The sequence below is a fragment of the Bufo bufo genome, chromosome 3 (assembly GCF_905171765.1).
Source record: "Bufo bufo chromosome 3, aBufBuf1.1, whole genome shotgun sequence".
NCBI lineage: Eukaryota > Metazoa > Chordata > Amphibia > Anura > Bufonidae > Bufo > Bufo bufo.
In genome coordinates, this window is record NC_053391.1 from 626,322,899 (window position 1) to 626,342,245 (window position 19,347).

The window sequence follows — 19,347 nt, forward strand, 5'->3', positions numbered from 1 at the left end:
CCATGGTAGCATGCACCTGCACTTTATAACATATTGTTTGGAGGTGTTGGTTTAATTTTCTCCTGTCTGCTCCGCAAACAAGCATGCTCAGCTAAATGTGCATGTTTATTTCAGTTGGGAAAGGGAGAGAAGCAGTTGCCTGGCCCCTCTGTGAGCTGTTTATCTTCCATGATCCGACATGGTGAAATCCAACATGCCCAATCCTTTCGAGCAATAATTGGGCAACCCTCAAAGATTTAGATTGTCAGTCGATCCTATCATTCGACTGACTTCAATCTAAAGTCAATATTAATCTTAATGGATCAGATGTGACATGATTGGGAACACTCAATAGTTTCCATTCATTACCAGTAGCCAACATAGATGCAGTTCAATCCTGCATTCATGTAACACGGCCCTGTCTCTCATACATTTATATGGACTGATTAGAACTTTACTGCAGAGCATTTTATGACTATAGGTTCCTGAGATAAATCCACTCCTGGTCTGTCCTAGCACTAGTTGAGAATTCAGTGGTGTATGATGATGCATCTGTCCATTGCCAGAATCCAGATTTGCACTTTGCTTTACAACCCTGAAATGAATGAATATATATATATCTGTATACTTATGTAGAATGATGAGCAATGAGTCTTCAGCTTCCTCCCTTACACTTTCTTGCAGAGCACCCATAGCAGCTGCCTGACAGAGTTTACTCAATAATAGAGGGTGATGACGTTTGTTCTTTAAAAGGGTTGTTTGGTTTAGAAAACATATTTTCAAATACAAAAATGGGTATTCTGAATGAATTCCCTTATTTGGGACTTCTATCAATCGGAGGATCCAGCATGTCAATGTGTCAATGCATTACACAAACAGCCTATTTATTTCAATGGAGACCATGTAAATTGCTGGCGCTGCAGGAGAATTGAACAATTGCAATCAGGTTCTCTTGCAGGTGATATATCTGTGACTCTGTGATCGGCTTAATTTTGGGGAGCCTTTCTTGAAGTTATGGACAACCCCTTTAAATAACACCAAGAATGTCAGCCTAAGGGCTCATTCAGACGGCCGTATGCTGTCCGCAAAAATACTGAATGCTATCCGTTTTTTTGCGGATCCGCAAAAAAACGGATCTGCAAAAAAACGGATAGCATTCAGTATTTTTGCGGACAGCATACGGCCGTCTGAATGAGCCCTAAAGACAATATTGCAGCAAAAAAAATCATGAGAAAACTTATTGGTTAGAAATCAAAACATCATCTTAAAATTTTAAGGATCCTTATCATCAATTTGATTCAATCTGGAGTAGTTCTGGCCAGACCTAGATAAAAAGAACCTCTATCCCACAGCTTCCTGAAGTAGAATAAATAAAGGTTTATCTAGAACCAGCAAATGTGCGGGCACAACTGGTCTACAAACCTAATAACGACATTGCAGCAAAAAAATCATGACAAAACTTATTGGTTAGAAATCAATACATCATCTTAAAAATGTAAGGATCCTTATCACCAATTTGATTCAATCTGGACTAATTCTGGCCAGACCTATATAAAGAAACATCTATCCTACAGCTTCATAAAGTAGAATAAATGAAGGTCTATCTAGAACCAGCAAATGTGTGGGCACAACTGGTCTACAAACCAATGCCCTGAGCCATGAGTTATTAATACTATGTGTTACAATGAGATTCACATTGTCAATAAAAATGCTGCGTAATAACTATTAATGGTCAGTTCATTTTCAAAATCTCCTGAGTATCTGATACTGGAGCTAAAAGTGTAAAATATGAAATTTAGAATTACAGAACATTTCCTAGTAAAGATTCCAACAGGAAGCATATTCAAAAATAGAGCTCTACAGAGCACACACCTAGTAGATATTATGATCTTTATATTACTCTATGAATTTACAGTTTTGTGAGTCAGCTCTACAATTAGTGGCATTCTCAGCACCTTCTTAACTGTGCAAAATTATTCCAATCATTTTGGAAACTGTAGGGCACACTGTCAATAGGATTTCCTACTGTCACGTGAGAGACAATTCCACCAGCCTTCCGCCAGCCCATTGTCAAGGCCCTTCTCCATCTAACCTGTTTCTACCAGAAAATGTTAGTTTTTTTCCATCTACTTATATCTCCTTTTGCCCTTTTTTGAGTAATACGTGATCATAAAGACGGAAACAATGAATACAAAACACATGAAAGCCACAAAGGCAAACAAATATTTTCTAGTCTGAAACATATGACAGTCCTCGCACTTAGAGGTCTCCTCTGGGCAAGGGGCTGGAGTAGCATCCACACTTGGAAATCCATTATTATCAATGATTCTTCTGTATATATTCTTTGAATCTTTAGCCTCGTATTTATTGGCAACATATTTAAACAAACCGAACTGGGGATCCATCTTGTCAGTGAAGGAATAAACAAAATATCCACGAAGATCTACTCCATCTATCTGGATGGCTGAAAGAGATAAATCAGACTGTTAAGTTTATGAAGGTCAATAGCTTTATGGGTTATGAAGTTACAATCTTGGAGATTTGGACTGAGTAAGCTGAAATAGACATAAGTGTGAAAATCCCTTACGCTCTGTTATTTACAATGCTTCCTTCGCCTCCACTACAACATTTACTTCCCATTTTCTATCCCTTCTCTCCCTTTTTACTCTTCTTCGCTCTCCCTTCTTGTTCTTTGCCACTAGGGATGAGCGAACTTCAGTTTTTGAAGTTCGGGTTTGGTTTTCTCCTGCATACCGGAAAACGGACGAATCTGCTATGTTGTCCATAGACTTCTATTATGACGGAATGCATAACGGAATGCCCTCCTCTTTACCTCCCTTCTTTTATTTTTCCTTCCACTGCCTTCTTCCGTTTCCCTCCTTCTCTTATTTTTTCTTCTCCTTCCTTTCTCCTTTCCTTTTACTGCTTTTACCTCTCTCTTTCTTTCCTCCTCCCCATCCTTTCTTTTCTATTCCTTTCTTCACTACCAACCCTCTTTTTCCCTTCCTATGTTTTCTCCCTTCCTTCCTTTTATGTTGCACTTACTGCACTTGCCCCCAAAAACACACTAGCTAGCTACTGCTATTAAGGTCATGTGTGGTTTCAAATAAAATATACACACCAATAGAGCCAAAAACCACCCCTCTAATTAATCAATAACAAAGATCTTTATTAGTACACATCAATAATGTTAATATGTTAAAATCAATCACAACAGCAGCATACATATACAGAAAAAAGGAAGTTACATTGGTCATGTATGTAGTAAGTAGCTTCATATATCACATGGGCTTAGTACATCATAATAAAGCACCCAAGCCTATCCTCTAACCACATAAGGTACATATAAGCAAGTAAAGTGCATAGTGCAAACCAGAAAGCTAATATAAGTAACAGATATCCCAGGACAATAGGAAATAAAAGGCAGCCATGCATGTAAACCACAAATGAAATCAAATATTTCAAAGAAAGAGCATAGCCCATAATGATTGTAAATTACAGGCCCGTGTGCCTCCAACCCCGACATACGTTTCGCTAATAAGCTTCCTCAGGGGATAACACATTGCTAGCTCCTAACCTATTTATACCCTGTTAACGATCTCTGAATTAAAATCAGGTGGGAATAAGAGGCTGTACCTTAACCCATTTGTGTCTATTGGATTGCTTAGTTTGCGTTCCACTATGGAACGCATGATGTCACTTCCTCTTTGAGTGCCTTAATGCTCCACAAACCTAATAATGCTCCTATAGTTATATAAACATAAGACCCGGACAAAAATGATGAAAGAAATATAGCACCTCTATAGTAGGCAGCAGCGCCATAAAACTCCCATAAATAAATAAAAATATAAAAAGATCCCCCTGATCGCCGGAAGTTCCGGCATGCATTCCACAGCAGAGCACACCGAAGTATCATTGATCCTGGATGCCGTTCTGTGCGTGCCACCCTGGAACGCAGTACAAAGAGCAGTATTTTATACTTCCTAGACTTAAGGACTCATATTGAAATGATCCAAATACCTCCACTTCAATATGGACATGGAAAAAACTACGTGCTATCGCAGACCAAATTGTATCATAAATACAGTGATTAATGAAAGTAAAAAAAAAATTTTACATTTAAATAATCATGCACATTATTATTAGAGATGAGCGAATTTTTTAAAAATTCGATTCGGTCGGTTCGGCGAATGTTTTGAAAAAATGTGGCTTGATCGGAATTTATTCGCAGCGAATCACTGCTGAAAAACTGCTATTTCCTGGCTGCAGTGGTGTAGAACACTGTGACTTGCAGTATCACGCCTAGGGAATCTGCTCTGGTAGTGAAATAATACTGTGAGTCAGTATGACATGCAGATGACAGGCGTCGCTTTTAGAATCAGTGCATACTTCACTTATTTGAGCAGTCACGGGGCCAAAACTGACCAAATAACTATGAGTTCATACATTGCATTTTCACACATTGTGCTGTCCGAATCCACATTTCCGGTCCGCGGCTCTGTACTTCCGGTCTGCAGCTCCCGAAAAAAATAGAACATGTCCTATTCTTGTCCGCAATAGCGGACAAGAACAGCCATTTCTATAGGGGTGCCGGCCCGGTGTATTGAGGATCCGCAATTTGCTGATCCGCAATACACTACGGACGTGTGACTACGGACGCGTGACCCTCAGAGGTTGACGATTTTAATCAGAAATGGGAGGAAGGTGCAATAATTGTTCTATGGTTTTTATGAAATTATTGATTTCAGCAAATGACACTCTTTTGGATGATATCGATAAGGAGATAATGGCCACTGAGATGCAGTTAAACCAACAGCTTACCTCAAGTGAGATTGAGGACCTCAAGGGTGATATTAAAGAGTCATATATGATTTGGAAGAAGCAAATCAAGGAATGTAAGACTAAGAAATTCCAGAGGGATGTAAAGGATTTTGAACAAAACATCGTATATAGATGGAAAAGGATCCCAAATGGATCAAGAAATAGGAGTGCTTCAATTTAATCGTATACCTCTACTAATGTTGAGAGTAACGGCTAAGAGGTATGTGGGAAATCATATTCTACAAGATTGGGAAAAAAACGTGGAGGTGAAAGATGTGGAGGGGAAATTTCTAACCAAAAACTTCAGGTAATTAATCTGTCCAGTATCAAATTAACTGAAGCACAAGTGAAGGTATTGAGTTTTGGTTTGAATTTTGTTCCTGAAAGCAAATTTGATTTGTTCACAGCAATTAAGGATTTGAATATGTTCGCACGGAACCTTATTTTTAAAAAGTTTTATCATAAGGAAGACATTGATTGGGCTACATATGCAGATGAAGAAAGGGCTGCTATCAAGACGTTGTGCAGCTTATTGGAAGAACAAGAACAGACGGCCACGGTGAGTAGGATATCTAAATCCTTGGTACCTAGATCTAAGAAATTCCCCCCTACAACACTCTATGCCAATATTGACTTATTTGTGAAGTTGGTGACAAAAGATATGAGGAAGATAGTAGGGAAGACATTGAGAAATAATCTCACCAGACGACAACGGATAGCTGTGAAAGAATTGAGCCAAATTAAGGGAGCAATGATAAAACCGTCTGATAAAGGGGGCAATGTGGTTATTTGGCCCACATCACTATACAAGAGAGAGGCTTTTCGACAGCTACGTGATGCGACTTGTTACAAAAAACTAACATATAACCCTCTGACAGGCTATCAGGATGAGTTGTGGAAGATTTTACACAGGGCATACGAAGAGGGCGTGATTTCTCTTAAGGAACATAAATGTCTATGGAAGGAAAGTCCAACTGTGGCAACATTTTATATATGTTGCCAAAGATTAACAAGAATGAAAAAAAATCCTCCTGGATGCCTGATAGTCTCAGGTAACAACAATTTGAATGAACAAATTTGCAAATTGATTGATCATGTTTTAAGACTGTTGGTGGAAAATCTTCCCTCATATTTGAAGGATACCGGGGATCTTTTGAGGAAAGTGGATTGTTTATAACTGGAGAAGGATATGATATTGGTTACCTGTGATGTTGAATCTCTCTATACGTCATTTTGTCATTAAGATGGGATGAGGAAAGTCGCTCATTTTTTGGAAGCCTCTGATATTGATGGTGAATATTGTTCATTTAGTCTCTCCCTATTGGATTTTGTGCTCCGACATAATTTCTTCATGTTTAAGACCTCCTATTATCTACAGCTCCAGGGGACAGCCATGAACGTGGCCTGTACGCCGGCCTATGCTAACCTGTTCCTGGGGCTGTGGGAAAGGGAGATGTTTTTGACAGAACCTATCAAATATGTGAAGAAAGTGCATCTATGGAGTCAGTATATCGATGATGTGCTTATGATTTGGCAAGGTACATGGGAGGATTTGTATTTGCTCGTGGAGTCATTAAATGTGAAGACATGAACATCAAATTGACATACAAGGCCGGTATTGATAACATGGATTTCTTGGATGTTCTGTTGCAGGTGGATCAGAGGGGTTTTGTACATACAGACATCTTACGGAAACCTACGGCAACTAATAGCCTTCTCCATGCCAAATCATCACATCCTAAATGACTTATTGAGAGTATTCCGACAGGCCAATTCCTGAGATTACGGAGATTATGCTCCAGTGATGTAACGTTTGAGAGACGAGCCAGGGAATTGGAAGATAGATTTAAGGCGAGAGGATATAGTGACACCATATTGCGGATAAGTTTTTTGCGGGCAAAGAATATGAAGAGGGAGATCTTGTTACAGAATCGAACAGTCCCCAAAAAAGTGGACGATGACAAGATTAGATTTATTACTTCTTACAACTCAGGCCATAAGGATGTTACAAATATCCTGCGGAAATACTGGGATATTTTACTCTCTGATGATATTCTGAAACAGCACTTACCTGCTTACCCTGCGGTGACGTACAGACAGGAGAAACATTTACGGGATACCTTGGTTCGTAGTCACTATGAAAGTACAAACCCTATTAGAGCTTTTGGGTCCAAGGGGCCCAAATGGGGATGCTGGCCCTGTGGTGATTGTGTGGCTTGTCCTAATATAGAATGCACAAATACCTTTATAGATGAATCTGGACGTAAAAACTACCAGATCATACATGCAATAACCTGTAACACGATTGGGGTTGTGGCTAGCTGTCCATGTAACCTTCTATATGTGGGATTGACTTCACGAGAACTTAAGAGACGAACAAGAGAACATGTTTTGGGTATCGAGGCAGCCAATGAAGAGTAAGATTTGACAAAACTCAAGACGATCCCCCGCCATTTCAAAATTTATCATGAGTGCAACGGTTCGTTATTCAAGGTAAGGGGAATTGATAGGGTTCTTGTCAGTAAGAGGGGAGGTAATTGGAAACGTCTGTTAGCGCAGAAAGAAGCTAAATGGATTTTTCAACTCGATACAGCTGCACCCCGTGGTCTCAATGATAATCTTGGCTTTGCTCCATTTGTATAAGTAGCGTTCATATTGATTTTTTATTTTTTTATTTACTAATTTTTTACATTTTTTCTTCTTTTGCTTCCTTCTTTTCTCTTTTTTTCATTATTTTTTTTTCATTCTCATCATCTTTTCTGGTTCCAAAACTTTGCTCTTAAATTGGTTTCAAATATTGTGTATTTATTTTAATCTCTGGTTTTATTTATTTCATCTAGGGTTATTTGGCTGTTTGGCGGTTATGATTATTCATCGACTGCATTCTTTCTCGGATTATATAGGCATGGATGCACTTAATGGTTGACTTTTTCATATCTCCTGGAGACATTTTATTTATGCTACGCATGACTAATTCATCTTTTTTTAAATTTATATATTTTGTTATGTAATAAGCACCTGGTTTTTGTATACATGATATCTATTTGGTATATATAATCTGGTTAGATGATTGGTTAGTTGATTCACATTAATTGTAATTGATCTATTTATAATCATCTTTTTTTATTAATTTATTCATTATTGAATATCTTGTATATTACATTTTTTATATATAAATTATATGAAATTAATTATGCTTTATACACATGATCTTCACTTTTTCTCACTTTATATTTATATTTGCATGTTCACTTGCACTTTTGTCACTTTATTAATAATAATAATAATAATAATAATAATAATAATGATTATTTTAAACATTTGTTTTATTTTTTACTTTCATTAATCACTGTATTTATGATGCAATTTGAATGGTCTGCGATAGCACGTAGTTTTTTCCATGTCCGTATTGAAGTGGAGGTATTTGGATCGTTTCAATATGAGTCCTTAAGTCTAGGAAGTATAAAATACTGCTCTTTGTAGTGCGTTCCAGGATGGCACGCAAAGAACGGCATCCCGGATCGATGAGGGCGAGATCATGCGATACTTCGGTGTGCTCTGCTGTGGAACGCATGCCGGAACTTCCGGTTTGCGTTCCACGGCCGAATGCGATCAGGGGGGATATTTTTATTTATTTATTTCTGGGACGTTTATGGCGCTGCTGCCTACTATAGAGGTGCTATATTTCTTTCATTATTTTTGTCCGGGTCTTATGTTTATATAACTATAGGAGCATTATTAGGTTTGTGGAGCATTAAGGCACTCAAAGAGGAAGTGACATCATGCGTTCCATAGTGGAACGCAAACTAAGCAATCGAATAGACACAAATGGGTTAAGGTACAGCCTCTTATTCCCACCTGATTTTAATTCAGAGATCATTAACAGGGTATAAATAGGTTAGGAGCTAGCAATGTGCTATCCCCTGAGGAAGCTTATTAGCGAAACGTATGTCGGGGTTGGAGGCACACGGGCCTGTATTTTACAATCATTATGGGCTATGTATGCTCTGTCTTTGCCTTTTATTTCCTATTGTCCTGGGATATCTGTTACTTATATTAGCTTTCTGGTTTGCACTATGCACTTTACTTGCTTATATGTACCTTATGTGGTTAGAGGATAGGCTTGGGTGCTTTATTATGATGTACTAAGCCCATGTGATATATGAAGCTACTTACTACATACATGACCAATGTAACTTCCTTTTTTCTGTATATGTATGCCGCTGTTGTGATTGATTTTAACATATTAACATTATTGATGTGTACTAATAAAGATCTTTGTTATTGATTAATTAGTGGGATGGTTTTTGGCTCTATTGCTGTGTATACTCATTGCACTTACATACTTTTGCACTCTACTGCCCTGGAGACAAAAGTCAACACTATCCCACCGTATTTAATATAATACAAAATGTTAATGCCTTAAAATGTGAAAATTTCAATGGGATATAAATGTACCTTTTAAAGCTTCATTAATATAATGCTGAATATAATAGACCCGTAGTTTATCCTCCAGTTTGCCATCATCAATCCCATTTCCCAGGACATAAATTGGGATATCGCCATACTTGGATTTTATCCAGTTTAATATTTTTCGCAGTCCCCAGGGAACCACAGCATATTTGTGAGGGGAATGTAGGAATGTACTATCGGTGATAAATTGAACTTCAAGTCCATAATCATATCTCACAGTATCTTCCATCTCCCAGTGTACAAGTTCAGTAGTATAATGGGTTAAGGCAAAAAAATCAAAGGTCCCTTTGATCAAGTGCTTTTCATTTTCAGTAAAATGAGGTAAATGAAAGTCAAATACCCCATGACTGTTCCTTTGACTTAACCATTCACGCATTACTTTTGGATAATCTCCACTGAGAAATATTGGATCTGCTAGCCGGCCAATCTCAAATTCTAAAACCCTCTCACTTGTGTTGTTATCATTTCGAGAAAAAGGAGAAGCAGGTTCCACCCAGTCTGCATGAAGAACCAAGGAGATCTTTCCTTTTTGTGACTTTCGGAATTCCTTGTCATACAGATGCCAAGCTAATGCATGGGCCTTTAGAAGGTTGTGACCTGATGTTGAGGTTAGGTTTCTCACTGGTGGCTCATGCATAGTTATCCAAATGGCCACAAACGTTCCAAGTTCTTTGAAACAAAGCCTGGCATATTCAACAAATGCATCAATAGTATGTATGTTGTCCCATCCTCCCATTTTGTAGAACTTTGAAGGCATCCCTTGGTGCTCGGCCATAGGCTGCCAAAGAGCAACTACTGGTGTAATGTTAACGCGAACAAGCTCGCTGACAAAACACTGATAATAGTGTAAAATGCTGTGATTAATCTGAGAAATGTTCCCATGAGGAACAATAGAACTCCATTTCAGTGAGAAGTAAAAATGGTTAATGTGTGTTGAGCGTAGCATAGATATCTGAAGCCTTATCGAGGCGTAGTCAGCACAATGGGTTTTTCTTTTTGGCATTTTCAGACCATCCACCTTCGTAAGTCCCTTTGTTTTATTCATGTCCCATACATAGACACTAGGGTCATTGAACTGGGCTGGTATGGTGTCAATCTGCCATATAAAAAAATATATATAAAAACTTATATAAAATACATCATAAAATGCCATATACTGTATGTCAAGAAATGTTCCTATGTTTTCTATGAAAAATACAAATAATGATTGTGGTCCATACTAGTGGGTTTGGGTTATCGGAGAATCCCTTTATGGATTCCGCTACCACGGACCATCACAGAATTCTATGATGGCCATACGGAATGCAATACGGAATGCCTCTTATAGGCCACGGAAGCCTATAAGAGGCATTCCGTATTGCATTCAATTATAATAGAAGTCTATGATGGAATTCTGTTATAGTCCGTGGAAGCGGAATCCATAACCGGATTCTTCGATAACCCGAACCTTGGATGCCGAACTTAAAACACAAGTTCGCTCAACACCTTACCAGTTTGGATATATAAAAAAACATCCCACAAAACTCACTAAAATTACGTACAGATAGAGGTTAGGTAGATATTGTTTATTCTGCACACTATATGTAATGAAATACTGTTAAAGTATTAAAATCCAGTCAGTCATAAAATTATGTCAGTGTAGTACAATAGATTTCAGGGTTACACAGCATTATAAATCAGTATAAGGCTGTGCTATCCTGTCAGAGTGGCAGAGTCATGAATGGGACCCAGGGGTGCATCTAGCCTTTCTGCTACCTGAGGCGAAAACTGAAATGAGGCCCCCCTACCCCCGCCCAAGCCAAATTCGCAACCTAACCCCTTCCCTCTAGCCTTAATGTTAAAGGCATACTTGGAAAACATTACATTTAGTGTAAACATACTGGTTAATATAGCGATACAGTTGAATATGCAGAGATAAATGCTTCCACAATCAAAGCACTCATTGCCCAAGGCCTTTTAGTTGCCCCCCCCCCCCCCCACTTGTCCCTACCTGGTGCTGCCTGGTAGGGACACCTCACCTCGCCTCATTGGCGGTGCACCCCTGACGGGACCTCTTACTGACATACGCTTATTGCATTCAACTCGCTCGTTTGTGTCTGGCCTAACAGTAGGGCTGGAGGGAAGGGCTGAGACTTTTGCATGGGGAGGGGGGTGCCTTTTCAATTTTTGCCTCAGGCAGCAGAAAGGCTAGATGCTTCCCTGCCCCTGGCCACAAAGCACTGAGGGAAGAGTGCCCAAGCTGAACCCTTCCACCGGGGCTCATGAGCCTTTAGCTACACCCCTGGGCACAATACAGAGTTATATGAAAAGTTGCTCCAGACTTATTACACAGGGAAGTAGTTGTAAGTAGTTACTAAAACAGGTATGTCAGAAGAGGTGACAGGTTCTCTTTAATGAAACAATCTTTCAAATATTACAAAAAAATTTAATTATCTACAAAAAAAAGTCTATGATAATCACCCAAATATTGCTACAAATAAAAAGGTAACCTTTAATACCTGTATTGTGCATGCAGTAACTCCCCAAGCAAAATTGCATGGAAATGTTCCTTGGACAGGCTGATTCTCTTGCAATGGTGGAAATCCATTCTTTTTAATAAGCTGCTGATAAAATAAGGCTGAAGATTTGGGCATTAGCTTTTTGTTTTGACTTGCAAAATCGACATAAAATAATCCACGTCTAATTTTGTACTCTCTGTGCCACTCAAAGCCATCCATAAGAGACCAGGCGGTATATCCAATGACGTTCACACCGTCTATTCTAATTGCTGAAAGTGATTCAAAGAGGTAATGTCAATCCAACAATACTCACTTTTCATTAGTACTGTGTGTTTACTACATAAAACATTATTATATGCTGAATCGGTGAAGTAATTTCTAGGAAAACCTGGCAGTAAATGTAACATTTCCCTGCAGCACCGCCACTTAGGGAAATGAAGCATTACACAGTGCCCATTGAAATTTAAGGGTTGTCTGTGTAGAGCAGGATAGGACAAGTCATCCAGGGTGAGATATGCTTTTTGTAAATGCTTTCTGGAATGCCCAAAAAATGAGGATCCCAAATAGGTGACCCCTTCTAATAACTCTAAGAATTTCCTAATTGGGATTTTTATGGCTTAGATTGCATTTTTATCAGGAGTTCTAGTATTTGTAAAGGCAAGAAGAGTGCTGTAGGCTACAGTATTCTTGCCGGAAAAAAAATACTGGACCCACAATAGAAACCTGACAGACCCCATTATAAGTTATAATCAAAAACAGTCATAGGTGCCATGGCTGATGTGCAAGAAGCAATAATACTAGTGTGAACACAGCTTAACACAGCCACACCAGACACATTTATTTTTTATACCTTCATTGTTTTAAGTCTACATACCCTTTTTAAGTCAAACATACCCTTTAATGTCTCCATGACAAACGCCTTGAGATAGTACATATACTTTGCATCTTCACGCTTTGTAAAGGCTGCAATAAGCCAGCTGTTCTCTAAAATAAATATCGGTGGCTGGTTGTACTCCATGCTGATCCAGTAGAGGACCATCCTCAGAGATAACGACTCCATTTGGCGGAACTTCATATCCGGGTCAAGCATTTGAAAACTCAATATGGGCCCAAAGGAAAGGGCAAAAAAGTCTGCTGTTCCTTTATTGAACTTTTTCTCTTCTTCAGTAAACTCAGGCAGGAGAGAAGATAAATTGTGCTTCATGGATTGAGGATAATCCCCATCTATAAATATTGGCCTAGCAAACCATCCCAAGACGAAATCAAGGGATTTCCTAGCTTCCTGGATGCAGTGTTGCGTCATATTGATTGGGTCTATCCAATGAGATGCCAGCGCTATAGACACTTGACCTTTTTGTTGGGGACGGAATTCGGTGTCATAAAGATGCCATACACGAGCATGAGCCTTTGAAGGGAAAACAGATAGACAATTGAAATTTGCAGCATAGTTAATAAATTTACTTTACATTCAGAAAGTCTTCAGACCCTTTCATATTTTTCACATTTTGCAGCCTTCTGCTAAAATAAATAAAAGTTTTCCCCAATCAATCTGCACTTATTACCCCATACTGAGAAAGTGAGAACAGAATTTAAGAAATTTTCGCAAATTTATATTAAAAAAAGGACAAATAAAAATTTCTCATGGCCATAAGTATTCAAACACTTTGCTATGATACTTGAAATTTAGCTCTGGGGCCTCCTATTTCTCTTGCTCATCTTTGAGATGACTCTACACCTTGATTGGAGTCCACCTGTGGTCAATTCAGCTGACTGCAAAAAAAAATTAGACTAGCACATTCATGTTCACAGGTGCAGTTATGCACCTGTGACCATGAATGTGCTAGTCTAAATTTTCTTGTAGTGTATATTGAGGGTAGTAGCCTCTTAGTGTTAGGTACCCATCTGCAGAAGCCACCTTGATGCCTGGTAGATGGGCCCGACACACGTTTGATCAAAAATGTTTGCAAAGAGCTTCTATTTTTTCATTTATAGTAGGTATAATACCACTTTAATTTAGAATGATCCCCATTTCTCAGTTCTATTGTTTGTATGTGAAATGTTGTGCTGCCATACTTTGATTAGCAATTCAACTGACTGGACATGATTTGGAAAGATACACCCCTGTCAATATGCACTGTGTGCCCAATTATTAAGCAAATTAGTATTGTGACCATATCATCAATTTTATGCATATTTTCCAAATCCAAACGATATAAACTTAATGTTTGTTGAATTGAAGCATATCAGGTGAAGTGTATTTGTGTAATGAGGTAGGGTGTGGCCTAAGGAGATCAAGACCCTATATCAAGGTGTGCAGAATTATTAAGCAGTTTGTTTTCCTCTGGCAAAATGGGACAAAAAAGAGATTTAATTGGGGCATAAACATAGAACCATCAAACGTTTTGTTGCAAATAGTCAACAGGGTCGCAATAAATGTGTTGAGAAAAAAAGATGCAAATTAACTGCCAAAGATTTGAGAAGAATCCAACATGAAGTGACCAGGAACCAATTATTCCAGGACTTCAACCTCCCTGGAGTGCCCAGAAGTACGAGGTGTTCAGTGCTCAAAGACATGGCCAAGGTAAGGAAGCCTGAAACCCGACCACCACTGAACAAGACACATAAGTTGAAACTTCAAGACTGGGCTAAGAAATATCTGAAGACAGATTTTTCAAAGGTTTTATGGACTGATGAGATGAAGTGACTCCAGCTGGACCAGATGGATGGGCCCGTGGCTGTGTGAGATAGGGAAACAGCTCTCATTGTCTGAGCACTGTTTGTGAAAATTAAGTTAAATGATCTGGACTGACATTCTGCTGTTGGGCCACAAGATGCCGCTGTTTCCTAAAAAAAACAGCTAACAGACTGCATATTTCCATATTCATGAGAGGATGAGTTACAGAGCCTGGAAAGGAAGTGAAGGATCCTCCATCTTAGAGGGACCTGAGAGAGACACTGAGGAGAGAGTCCATCGACATCCAGGTGTGGGGGCACCCTTCTGTGACCAGAGCTGCAGCCAAGTCAAGCTGATCGTGTCCAAGACCCTGATCCTGTCCAGAGGAATGAAGATTGCTGCTAGGAACGCTGATGAGAGCTGAGGAGCAAAGCAACATACACTGCGGTACCGCATGCTTGCTGGAGAAGCCTTTGTTTAGTTCACAGTCACAAGCTGATGCAGAGCAGACCTGGGTCGGTAAGACTGATCGTGCACACACCTCATTATAGCGTTGGCACCTAGAGACTGAGATCAGGCCTATAGTCAGTTAGTTAGGGTTTCTGTTTGTGTCAGGCCACAAAGATTGTTGACTATTCATCACAAGGACTGCATAGTTAAAGTTTTAGTTCACACCAGAGAGCTGATAAACTTCATCATAAACTCAAGCCAGGCTGGCGTTTACTCAGAAGAAACTCTAAGGCACGTGCTCCATGACAAGTTATTGGAGGGGGAATAACGTAGAGCATGATAAGTTTGCAAGCTGTTGTGATGCACCGCAGGCTAGGCCACACCACGCACCCAAACGGTTGTTCCTGATTTTCGTACGGTAATAACAGGTAAGGAGTGGCTGTTTAGTTGTGCCCGCCAGTAGGTAAATTACCGTACTTTCCTCTGGCATCCAACGGAGGGCGCCACGCTGTGCAGCACAAGGATCTCAGCCTTCGGGCTGGGTGTAAATTTATTGTGTGTTCCCAGCATTTGTGGTTGTGCTCATTGCCATGTTTAAGTAAAATCCTGTTTTGGCAAAGCTGGTGTTGGAGTTGCTTTCCTCATTCGTGACTTCACTGTATCCTGGGGAGCCCACCCGGGTACACGGCTTACAGCTGGATCAGTAATGGGCACAAAGCTTCAATTTGACTCAGATGCCAGCAAGGTGAAGATGGGGTACTGTTATGGGCTGGTATTATAAAAGATGAGAAGACACTTTCTTCAAGCAGTGGTACAGTGAAAAGTCTGCATCTTTCAAGAAAACCATGATTTTTTTATGCAGGACAATGCTTGATCGCATTCATTGAAGTTCTCCACTGCATGGCTAGCCAATAAAGGCCTTAAAGATGAAAGAATAATAACATGGCCCCCTTCCTCACCTGACCTAAACCCTATTGAGAACTCGTGGACCCTTCTTAAATGGGATATTTACAGTGATCCTCTCTGAATAGTGTCTGAGAGGCTGTGGTTGCTGATGCACAAAAATGTCATCGTCAACAGATAAAGAACTTCAGGGAGACAGACTCCATGAATGGAAAGTCTACAACTGTTATTGAAATGAAGGGTGGCTATATTTGTCACTGATTTTTGGAAACGTCAGAAATGTTTATTTGTACAGGGAACATTTGAGTTGATGAAAATAAACAAGTGAGATGGAAAGATTTCCTATTTCATTAACGTACATAATAATTCTGCACACTAATAGTTACGCAATAATTATGCACACATAGATATTCTCCTGAAACCTCACTTTAACTTTCTTAAATATTCAGGTTTGAGGTTTAATAACATTTTGGATTGACCAACAACACTGTAGTTGCTCAATAATAAAAATTACTCCTCAAATGTACAACTTGCTTAATAACTGTACACACAGTGTAAGATCTCACAGCTGGCAATCAGAACAAATACCAAGCCATGAGGAGGAAAGAACTGCATGTAGAGCTCAGAGACAGGATTATGTGGAGGGACAGATCTGGAGAAGGGTTCAAAAAAACTTTTGCTGCACTAAAATTTCCCAGGAGCTGAACCCGGACATATCCCCATTTTAACCCAGGCAGCCCCCCTGACTTGAGCATCGGAGCAGTTCATGCTCCAATGCTCTCCTCTGCCCTGCGCTAAATCTCTCAGGGCAAATGCATTTTCTGGAGTTCCGGTGACGAACCGGGCTCTCCATGTATAATGGCTAGGGCAGCGCTAAAGCCCGCCCATCAGAGCCGGTGACGTCACCGAACACACTGCTGGGCGGAAGCCTCCGCCCAGCAGTGCGTTATAGTAAATAATAGAGCCCTTGCCCTGCGCGATCCACAGGGCAAGGGAGAGCATCGGAGCATGAAATGCTCCGATACTAACATCAGGGGGGCTGCCTGGGTGAAATTATGGGTATGTCCAGGTTCAGCTCTGAACCCAGACAACCCCTTGAAATGGAAGAAGTTTAGAACAGCCAGGACTCTTCCTAGAGCTGACCGTCCTACCAAACTAAGTAATTAAGGGAGAAGGGCCTTGGTAAGAGAGGTGACCAAGAACCCAATAGTCACTCTGGCTAAGCACCAAAGATCCTGTGTGCAGATGGGAGAAACCTCCAGAAGGTCAACTATCACCACAGCACTCCATCAATCTGGGCTCTAAGACAGAGTTACCAGAAAGAAGCCTTTCCTCCGTAAAAGACACCTGAAAGCCTGCCTAGAGTTTGCAAAAAAGCACATAAAGGACTCTCAGACTGTGAGAAACAAGATTCTCTGGTACGATGAAACCAAGATTAAAATTTTTAGCCTTCATTTTAAGCGTCATGTCTGCATTAAACAAGGCACTCCTCATCACCTGCCCACAAGCTTCCCTACAGTGAAGAATGGTGGTGGCAGCATAATGATGTGGGAGTGTTTTTCAGCTGCTGGGTCAGGAGGACTGGTCGGGGTTCAGGGAAAGCTGAATGGAGCAAAGTACAGATATTATAGATTGTAAGCGCTCACGAACAGGGTCCTCTATCCATCTGTACCAGTCTGTTACTAAGTTCATGTACATTGTACTTATGTTGTTTTATATTATATACAGTGTATGTGAATCCCCTGATGACCTATTCTCAAGATAAGTCATCAGTTACCGGTGAGTGCTGCGGCCTCTTCAAACAGTTGATCGGCAGGGAATGTTAGGTGTCAGACCCTCACAGATCACATTCTGATGACTCATCCTGAGGATAGGTCTACAGTAAAAAAAAATACTCGGAAATCCCCTTTAAATCTAATCTTTACTGAGAACTTATGTGTAGAGATGGCCCGAACTATCCGACGGCGAACAGTTCCCGGCGAACATAGCTTGTTCGCGTTCGCCTCTGCCGGGCGAACACATGCGATGTTCGGTCCGCCCCCTATACATCATCATTGAGCAAACTTTGACCCTGTACCTCACAGTCAGCAGACACATTCCAGCCAATCAGCAGCATACCCTCCCTCCCAGACCCTCCCACCTCCTGCACAGCATCCATTTTAGATTCATTCTGAAGCTGCAGTCTTAGTGAGAGGAGGGAGACTGTAACTGCTGCTGATTTAATTGGGAAATCGATAGCTAGGCTAGTGAATTCAGTGTCCACTCCAGTCCTGAAAGACTCATCTGATCTCTGCTGTAAGGACAGCGTCCTGACAGCACCCCAAAAAGCCCTTTTTAGGGCTGCAACATTAGTCTGCTTTTTTTTTTTCCTTTATATACATATTGCAGTTGCCTGGCCTGCCTGTGTGTGAGGAGCTGCAGGCCCACAGACTGTAGTGTGCCCACTGCCAGTGCTCACCCCTGTCATTCCGTGTGGCACAGGACTTTGCTTAAAAAAAGGCACTTAATTTTTACACTTTAATCTAAGGTTAGTTGCCTGCCAGTGTGTGTCAGGCTGACTTCCACTGACTGTAGTGTGCCCACTGCCAGTGCCCACCACTCATACCGGCTGGCACAGGACTTTGCATAAAAAAGGCATTTAATTTTTACACTTTAGTGTAATTTCAGCTGCTTGCCTGCTGCTAGTGTGTGTCAGGCCGACTTCAACTGACTGTAGTGTGCCCACTGCCAGTGCCCACCCCTGTCATCCCGTGTGGCACAGGACTTTGCTTAAAAAAAAGGCACTTAATTTTTACACTTTAATCTAAGGTTAGTTGCCTGCCAGTGTGTGTCAGGCTGACTTCCACTGACTGTAGTGTGCCCACTGCCAGTGCCCACCACTCATACCGGCTGGCACAGGACTTTGCATAAAAAAGGCATTTAATTTTTACACTTTAGTGTAATTTCAGCTGCTTGCCTGCTGCTAGTGTGTGTCAGGCCGACTTCAACTGACTGTAGTGTGCCCACTGCCAGTGCCCACCCCTGTCATCCCGTGTGGCACAGGACTTTGCTTAAAAAAAAGGCACTTCATTTTTACACTTTAATCTAAGGTTAGTTGCCTGCCAGTGTGTGTCAGGCTGACTTCCACTGACTGTAGTGTGCCCACTGCCAGTGCCCACCACTCATACCGGCTGGCACAGGACTTTGCATAAAAAAGGCATTTAATTTTTACACTTTAGTGTAATTTCAGCTGCTTGCCTGCTGCTAGTGTGTGTCAGGCCGACTTCAACTGACTGTAGTGTGCCCACTGCCAGTGCCCACCCCTGTCATCCCGTGTGGCACAGGACTTTGCTTAAAAAAAAGGCACTTCATTTTTACACTTTAATCTAAGGTTAGTTGCCTGCCAGTGTGTGTCAGGCCGACTTCAACTGACTGTAGTGTGCCCACTGCCAGTGCCCACCCCTGTCATCCCGAGTGGCACAGGACTTTGTTTAAAAAATAGGCACTTAATTTTTACACTTTAATCTAAGGTTAGTTGCCTGCCAGTGTGTGTCAGGCTGACTTCCACTG

At 40.6% G+C, this 19,347-nt stretch overlaps 1 protein-coding gene across 1 annotated transcript in view; it reads right to left on the reverse strand.

The window, feature by feature from the left end:
* Positions 1-1,669: 1,669 nt before the first annotated feature.
* The window catches only part of KL (klotho), a 58,676-nt gene continuing 40,998 nt past the window's right edge, over positions 1,670-19,347 (reverse strand). Inside the window, exons 2-5 of the mRNA XM_040426138.1 lie at positions 12,666-13,176; positions 11,772-12,040; positions 9,259-10,369; positions 1,670-2,443 (exon numbers count right to left, since the gene is read on the reverse strand). Of these exons, the coding sequence (XP_040282072.1) occupies positions 2,106-2,443; positions 9,259-10,369; positions 11,772-12,040; positions 12,666-13,176 (2,229 nt within the window). The 3' untranslated portion in view covers positions 1,670-2,105. The remainder of the gene's footprint in view (positions 2,444-9,258; positions 10,370-11,771; positions 12,041-12,665; positions 13,177-19,347) is intronic.